At 39.4% G+C, this 8,612-nt stretch overlaps 1 protein-coding gene across 1 annotated transcript in view; it reads left to right on the top strand.

Annotated features, from left to right (window-relative positions):
* The first annotated feature begins 2,404 nt into the window (after positions 1–2,404).
* The window catches only part of GFM1 (G elongation factor mitochondrial 1), a 45,729-nt gene continuing 39,521 nt past the window's right edge, over positions 2,405–8,612 (top strand). The window contains exons 1-5 of the mRNA XM_070946374.1: positions 2,405–2,501; positions 3,609–3,761; positions 5,548–5,680; positions 7,113–7,317; positions 8,288–8,404. Coding sequence (XP_070802475.1) covers positions 2,454–2,501; positions 3,609–3,761; positions 5,548–5,680; positions 7,113–7,317; positions 8,288–8,404 — 656 coding nt within the window. The 5' untranslated portion in view covers positions 2,405–2,453. The remainder of the gene's footprint in view (positions 2,502–3,608; positions 3,762–5,547; positions 5,681–7,112; positions 7,318–8,287; positions 8,405–8,612) is intronic.

Genomic DNA, 8,612 nt, shown 5'->3' with positions numbered 1-8,612 from the left:
ACATTTATGACAGTTGCAGTGTCCCAGAGTCATGTGATTGCCTTTTGTGACCTTCTGACAAGCAAAGTCAATAAGGAAACCAGATTCACTTAACAACCGTGTTACTAATTTAACAGCTTCAGGGTTCACTTAAAAATGTGGCAAGGAAAGTCATAAAATGGGCAAAACTCACTTAACAAATTTCTCACTTAACATAAATTCTGGGTTCAATTGTGGTCGTAAGTTGAGGACTACCTATACTTGCCCCCTATCTTAAATATGGGATTTTCCAAACTGGGCTTTAACCCTGAGATTATTTGGAGGTATCCCAATCAGGGTCCTATCAGGCCTGCCCCTGCTCAACTTGTTTCTAGACCAGCCAAAATTACTAGGGCATAAGTATTTATTTATTTATTTATTTATTTAAATTTCTATACCGCCCTTCTCCAGAATAGGACTCAGGGCGGTGAACAGCCAGAGTAAAAAACAATACATACAAAATTTAAAAACAATTTAAAATAATTAAATATTACTGGCCGTAAATTAAAATAACCCAATTTAAAATCAATTTAAAATTAACTCAGGCCAGCCCCGCTAGTTGAAATAAATGGGTTTTCAGGGCCCGACGAAAAATCCGGAGGTCTGTTATTGTACGTATCTCTGGGGGGAGGTTGTTCCAGAGGGTGGGCGCCGCCACAGAGAAGGCTCTCCCCCTGGGGGTCGTCAGCCGACATTGTCTGGCGGACGGCACCCTGAGGAGGCCCACTCTGTGCGTGCGTACTGGCCGGTGGGAGGCTATTGGTGGCAGAAGGCGGTCTCGTAAGTACCCGGGCCCTAAGCCATGGAGCGCTTTAAAGGTGGTCACCAACACCTTGAAGCGCACCCGGAAGACCACTGGGAGCCAGTGCAGCTCGCGCAGGAGAGGTGTTACGTGGGAGCGCCTCGTCGCCCCCATAATCCCCCGCGCGGCCGCGTTCTGGACCAGCTGGAGCCTCCGGGTGCACCCCAGGGGGAGCCCCATGTAGAGAGCGTTGCAGTAGTCCAGGCGGGAAGTGACGAGTGCCTGAGTGACTGTGCGTAGCGAGTCCCGATCTAGAAAGGGGCGCAACTGGCGTATCAGGCGGACCTGATAAAAAGCTCCCCTGGCCACGGCTGTCAAATGATCTTCTAACGACAGCCGTGCATCCAGGAGGACGCCCAAGTTACGAGCCCTCTCCGTGGGGGCAAGTGATTCGCCCCCAATAGCCAGCGATGGCGTCAGCTGGCTATATCGGGACGCCGGAAGCCACAGCCACTCGGTCTTGGAGGGGTTGAGTCGGAGCCTGTTTCTCCCCATCCAGGCCCGCACGGCCTCCAGGCACTGGGACATCGAGTAGTTACAGCTTCCAGCATTGCAAGATTTCAAGTCTATTTATGGCTCTATTCCGAAAGGACCCCTAGTAAAGGTGGCGTATAAGGAAGCTTCCTCAACTCGATCGATGAATCTGTCAACAGGATTCCCTGTATACTGAAAACAGATTTCGGGATTAAAACAAGAAAACCAGCCCCACGATCTCTATTTTAGAAGCGCACCCAAGATCACAAACGGTCTTTTCTTCCATGCAACCTGCCGTTGGGGATAGCAGAAATGATCAACCACATTTTTAGAAATCGTGTTTTAGTTCAGTACAGATACAGTCCTCAACCATTCATTTAGTGACATCTCTGACTTAGTGACATCTGTCAGTTACAGCAAAGATGACTTATGACCATTTTTCACACTTGTGACCGTTGCGCCACGGTCACCTGATCAAAATTCAAATATTTGGCAACTGGCATTTATTTGTGACCGTTGTAATGTCCCGGGGTCATGCAATCTCCCTTTGGCGACCTCCTGACAGGTGGGAACAATGCGGAAGCCAGATTCATTTAATAACTGTGTTGCTAGCTTGGCAACTGCAGGGATTCACTTGGGGGCTGGGGCAGGAAGGGTCATGGGGTGGGGCAAGACTCACTTAACTGTCTTGCTTGGCAGTAGAAATTTTGGGCTCAATTGTGGTCGTAAGTCGAGGATGGCCACAGGGGTGTGTGTTTTAAGAAGAGACTGGACAGCCACTTGTCTGAAATGGTATAATTTGTCCTGCTTGACCAGGGGGCTGCACTAGATACAGGGGGTCTGCAACCTTGGCGACTTTACGACTTGTGGACTTCAACTCCCACAAGTCGTAAAGTCGCCAAGGTTGCAGATCCCTGGACTTAGAAGACCTCCAAGGTCCCTTCCAGCTCGATTCTGATTCTGATCAGCTCTTTCGAAGCGCTTCTTTCCTCCCAGGTGTTTGGGGGCGCCGTAGAACTTGTAGCTTCCGGGACGGGGAAGCGACTCGATGATCTGCTCCCATGCTCCGGAAGCATTTACCCGGCTCAGACCGGAAATGGAGTTGTAAGAGTCGTGCCCGGCGTGACTTCTGGAAGCCGAAGACAGCGGCGCTTTCACGATGTTGAGGTGTCGGCGACTCTTAGGTTTGGCGTTGCCTCGGCAACAGGTAGGAGCGGGCAGCTTCCGTGGGGTCAGTCAGAGCAGCCTCAGCCAGGCTGCAGGTTGAGTGGGAAGAAGCGCCTGGTTTGGGGGGGGGGGATGTTTAAAAGGCTTTTCCGCGGGGAAACTTGGATTTGTCATTAAATGGAGAATCTCTTTGCTACGGGGAAGGATAGATTAAAAACCCGGCAGCTGAATACTCCCAGTAATGCTCAGCCTGTATTGCAAGCTTTGCTCCTACGCCTCTTGAAATGAGATGGGTTATTGGAGACAAAGTGGGTCAGCTTGGATGGATATTAAATCTTTTTTCACCTGGGGGGCGGAGAGGAAGGATTAAAATGTCTAAGTGATCTGCTTTCAAAGCGTCCTGCGAGTGGAGTGAAAGATCTTAACTTCTAGCAAAGTTTAGGTAATCTGAAAGATTAATCTGAAAGCTAATTTGTTTCTTTGGGGGTGGGGAGTGGGGGGTGGAAAAGAGAGTTATCGATTCTGTTTTTTTTTATTTTAAAAAGTTTTTTATTTTAAACACATTAAAAACAAAACATACAACATTTATAGAAAAATAAAAAAGAAAATATCACTTTTCTTTTCGGCTAAGGGCAGTGATCCATTCTTTCTATATCAATATTTACAGATATTTTAGTATTAACTAAATACTGATAGGATAGAAGGAATGATAGAAAGTAGAAAATGAATGAGAGTTATCGATTCTGAATGGTAATGTGGGTGTTCTATTAAATTCCAAATCCTGTGAAGTCCAGCCACTGGTGGTGCAAATTCAGAATGCTAAAAACTCATGACGAACTTTGGAAAGTTGACTGAGCAAATTATAGCCAAGTTCTATCATTTTAGGAGTCTTCAAGAAAATAGTTTTTTTTTTTAAAATTATGAACGCAAACAAAGAGTAAGCACAAATATTCAGAAATACATTCTTTCATAGATTTTGTAACTCTTCTGGCATTTAATCCAGCATTTATTTGTGGCAGATGAAGTAAATAGCGTGAGAATATTTATGAAATATGCCATTAATTCCTACAAGACTAAATACACTACAGTACAGATTTTGTATTTAATATATATTACATTATTGCTACAGCTCATGCTTTTTTCCCAGCTCATGCTATACAGCTGCAGATGGTGTTCTTCAGGAATTTTTCCCAATGAAAAAATTCGGAACATTGGCATTTCTGCGCATATTGATTCAGGAAAGACAACATTAACGGAACGCATTCTATTTTACACAGGAAAGATAGCAGAAATGCATGAGGTATTTATGAATACATTGGTACCAATGGGGAGGATTGGCATTATTCTGTAATTTCATTGTTTCTGTTTTATTGTCAACTTTCAGGAACACTGTGTAAAATGTAAGATGACATGCATGCCGGGGGCATGAAATAAACAGAACACACAGGCATGTTGGAGGCAATAGTTGACTCTATATTGTTAAAAATATAACAAAGGTGGATAATAAATAATATCTAAAGCTCTGGGGCTCTATCAATTGAGTCAGGGCTATAGTCTTAAATGGAGAAGATTTTGAACAAGAATGAATCTTTCCAAGCATGGTTGCCTATCAGAATTATTATAGGGATATAGTATAAGGCTATCTAAGAAGTCAGAACCCCACAGCAACATCCAGGGGTCTCTGTCCCCTTGGCTATAATCAGTATTCATGGCTCCATCTTCTGAAATTCCTGGGTGAAAATAACACCTTTGTGTGAAAACCATTGTTTACGAAGTTTGATGCTTATTTTATGGGTCTCTAGAATGCTGGATAAATTTTTCTTTGAACAAATGAATCAGAAGTAGAATCTGAGAGAAGAGAAGCTGCAAATCTGGCAGAAACCAAACATTGCATTCATGATCTCTTTCAAGTGTCAAATATGAAGACATCATTAATACGATATCGGGGTGCTTTGCTGCTTCAGTAGGTGACTTGTCATAGTTGAATAAATAATAAGTTAATCTTTTTAACCAGATAACTTTATAGAAGACTGTCAGCCCATTTGTGTACCAGCTAAAACTGAAGTATTTAGACGGTACATTTATAAGAAAATGGATGAAAAAAGTACAAGTTTCAAAGGCCCAGATCATAATTTCATAAATGTTTAGCAGCACTTCAACACATTTTGTATTTTGTGTTAGAAAATTTTCAGTTGCTATTGAATTGAAGCAGTTCAACATGGGGAACAGACAGTATTGGGATAGGCTGCTCACTGAATGTAGAGGGGTGATTTGCAGATTACATTTTGGATGGCTGCTTATGAAATAAATGAAATGGGCATCATATTTTAATCCTGTTGTTCACGTAGATTCCTTCCATATGTCTATGGGACCCACAGAAAGCTTTGAATTCAGTGACAAAGGGAAAAATTCTAAAAATCCAAGAGTGAATATGTTTTATACTATTATAGAAAAAATGTTACTATCTGAAAATATGAGAATGAAGTGCATTTAATTGTCTCTGGGTACTCTTTTCATTTAAATTGAAGTTTATACCCAACTTCAAGAATGAGCTGAAAAGATTGACTTTGCAGGAAAAAAATGTTTTGAGGGCATCTGAACTTCAGGCAAGATTAATCAGGCTGTCTAGGAATAATAACACTAATGACCTGTTTACTTGCAAGACCAATTCAGTCTATAAAATCTTATGTGGCTTGAGTTATACTTCCATTTCCTATTAATAATCTGGCCATTATGAATAAATGTATGAAAGTTTCAAGCTTAATTGGCTTATTCCCCATTTGGACATAAAGTATTTTTGGGATGTATGAAAGCTGATATAATCATTGTACCACATTTTCTTGTTAGCTGAAAAATCAGACATTAACTCTTCATTAGTTTGTGTCATTTTAAATAAGCATTTAAAAACAATTCTCTTTTGTGATTTTTAAAAAATATATATCCTCCCTCCCTCCCTTCCTTTCTCTTGTATTTAGTTGATCTGGAAAATCAAAATAAGGCTAAAGCAAGTGACTTCAACAGCTTTATTCTATATAAAGGACAGCAGTGCATATGCAAATATATTGATTTGCTTTTTTTCCTATTAGGTAAAGGGAAAAGATGGGATCGGGGCAGTGATGGATTCCATGGAATTGGAACGACAGCGAGGAATCACTATTCAGTCTGCTGCTACATATACCATGTGGAAAGGCACAAATATTAACATAATTGATACCCCAGGTAGCGTCCTTTCATACCATATTTAGTTTTTCACATGTTTCATTTCTCTTTGCTGTAAAAAAAAAAAAAAGAATACCTATTTGATAACTTGCAAATCTAGTTTGTGATCTTTTTTTCCAACTGATTAGCAAATAGGATTGGCAGTATGAAACTTCACGCTAGTCTTGTTTTTAAGCAGAATTCTTCTAAATGTATAAAGTGGAATTTGGATTAGCCATGTTCATGTTTATATAGTTTTGTATTGCCTGGCTCATCAATCACAGAAAGCCTGATTGTGATAAACTTATATGGCCATCATGTCATTCAGCAACCTTTCCTAATCTGATGTCCTCTAAACTGCTGGCTGAGAATTTAAGAGTTGTGGTCTAGACTGTGATGTAATGATTAAGGTATTGTTTAGGAGCAGACAGGGCCAGGTTCTAGTCCATTCTTAGACCCAGAGTTCACTGGATGACTTACGGCCAGCCAGACACTCTTGGTCTAACCTACCCACAAAGTTATTACGGGGAAAAATAAAAGGAGGAAATACTATATATGTTTTCTTGGGCTCTCAAATGCAAGGTGGAATAGAAGTCTAATAAGTACATTCTAATGTTTAAAGTGCATCAGTTTTGGAGTAATTATATTGTAAGATAATTGTGAAAGGGATTTTGAATGCATTCTTAACTTTAGTGAATATGAATGAGCACATGCTGGCATGCAACTCTATGTTTAGATTTGGGTTGTTCTAGTTTTACTCAGCATATCTATGCTCCCTTTTCCCAGCAGCACTAAGACACTTATTACATTGAAAATTAGATATCAGAATTCATTGGTAGCACACACACAATACTTCCTATTGAAATATATTATTGTGGTTGGTTGCATAGCCATCCAGGTGTTCAGATTGGGTTTGGTATTTTTATATCCACCCATGGAGTTCTTAAGGACCTGGGATAGGCAGATTTGATGGTGTTGAAGGTGAGGGGTACTTGGTGCTTCTGTGCTTAGTTGCTAGGGCTGATGATGTTACTTGTCTGGTAAAATGAAACGTCTGCAAGAAAACAATCAAATTCAGAGAGCATCAAGGACCTCTCATTTCCACCCTGTGCTACAAATATTCTCTATCAGTGTTAAAGGTACAATTGCAGGATATAATCTATTCCAAGAAAAGCTGTCTTGGCATTTGATTGATGGTTTTGTCAATTAGCCGATGGTATTCAAGTCTCTCAACCAGTTGGAAGATTAAAATCTGCTGTTAATAGAGTATGGCTTTATGGAAGTTTTTTGGAGAGTCAGTCAATGACATGCTCAATTAAATGTTGGTTTAGCTTGCATTTGTTGCTTGCCATTTCTGAAAACCATAAAAAATAGGAAATGAGGTGTGAATTCAGTAACAGCAGTGAATCTTAAGGTGGTTTAAAACTCTTATATACAATTATTTCAATTATAGGGCATGTTGATTTCACAATTGAAGTGGAAAGGTCACTGAGAGTTCTTGATGGGGCCATTCTCGTGTTGTGTGCTGTTGGAGGGGTTCAGTGCCAGACAATGACGGTGAACAAACAAATGAAGCGATATAATGTTCCATTCTTGACCTTTATCAATAAATTGGATCGCACGGGCTCAAATCCAAATAGAGCGATACAACAATTAAGGTAGGAACTTCTAAATTTAAATGCATCCCACCTATCTGTCACATGACTTGTGATCTGCCTTCTCAAAACTCTAGTAGATAAAATGATTAGAAATCACTGCCTATTTGTATCAAGCCTACTGTAAGTTGATACAGAAATGATTTCCTCGTTATATACAAATAGTTTCACTATAAAATATGAAAAGACCCTTAAAGCCAGCTGCTTAATTTCACTGTCTAAATCTTGCAATTAGATAATCATTCTGAATTAATGATCACCAAATGCAGTCATTTGTTCCTTTTATGAAGTCAACTGGACAAAATTGTGTCTCTGAGACCAGAACTTGTCTATGAATATAAATATACAGTTTCTCTAGTTTTGCCAAGCTTGTGTGAAATAAGATTGCTGATGATCACCTATAAATGCCACAAAATCATAATGAAAACATCCTAAATTTCTCAGCCATGATTTTACCAGTAATGATTGCATTGTTTGAAACTTGTTGAGAATTGGACACTGTACAAATTTAATAGTAATAGTAGTATTTGCTCATCTGACTCTTACAATTCCACTAACAGGTAATTATGTTTTTCTGAATAAAATATGTAAACATTTAGAATGTTCTATCAGTCAAGAATTTTGCAGATATTTATATTGAAGAATGTAAATATATCTTGTTTCAGTTTTAAAATAAAAGCCTATCATCATTTGTGCATGTCTCTTCCTAGATATATCTCAGATTCTTAATTCATGCCAAATATGTAGAATTTGAACCAAAGATATTGCTCAGTTACTGTCAAAAGCTAGAGAACAAGTCATGATGGAGAGGTCAGAGATTATCTCTACCGTTTAGATCTTCAACTTTATAATTTTTACAGAAATCCACAATCATTCTTCCAGTTTTAATGGACTTATAATGGGAGAAATAGACTTCATGACTATTAATGCTTGCAGTTTGTATAGAAATTGTATATATTTTTAATTTTTACAGAACCAAGCTAAAGCAGAATGCTGCTTTTATTCAGATTCCCATGGGACTGGAAGGGCAACTCAGAGGAGTTATTGATTTAATTGAAGAAAAGGCTATATACTTCGATGGTGACTTTGGGTAAGGTGCTAAAATTTCCTAATTCAAGGGACATATTTCATGTCCTTCAGGTAGAGTTTTACTTCTAGAAGTAAACTTCAGTAATTTTAATTATTTAGGAAAGTCAAGCTATCTTGTCTTTTTTATCTATCTTATCTCTATCTTGATCTATCTTATCTCTTAACTATAACGTATTATCTGGGTTCACACATTTCGTTGAGCTCTAGTG

This window comes from Pituophis catenifer, unplaced genomic scaffold (assembly GCF_029215685.1).
Source record: "Pituophis catenifer annectens isolate HBS135680 unplaced genomic scaffold, rPitCat1.0.hap2 SCAF_6, whole genome shotgun sequence".
Taxonomy (NCBI): Eukaryota; Metazoa; Chordata; class Lepidosauria; order Squamata; family Colubridae; genus Pituophis; species Pituophis catenifer.
The sequence above is the reverse complement of the archived record's forward strand: the minus strand, read 5'-3'. Positions and strand labels throughout refer to the sequence as shown.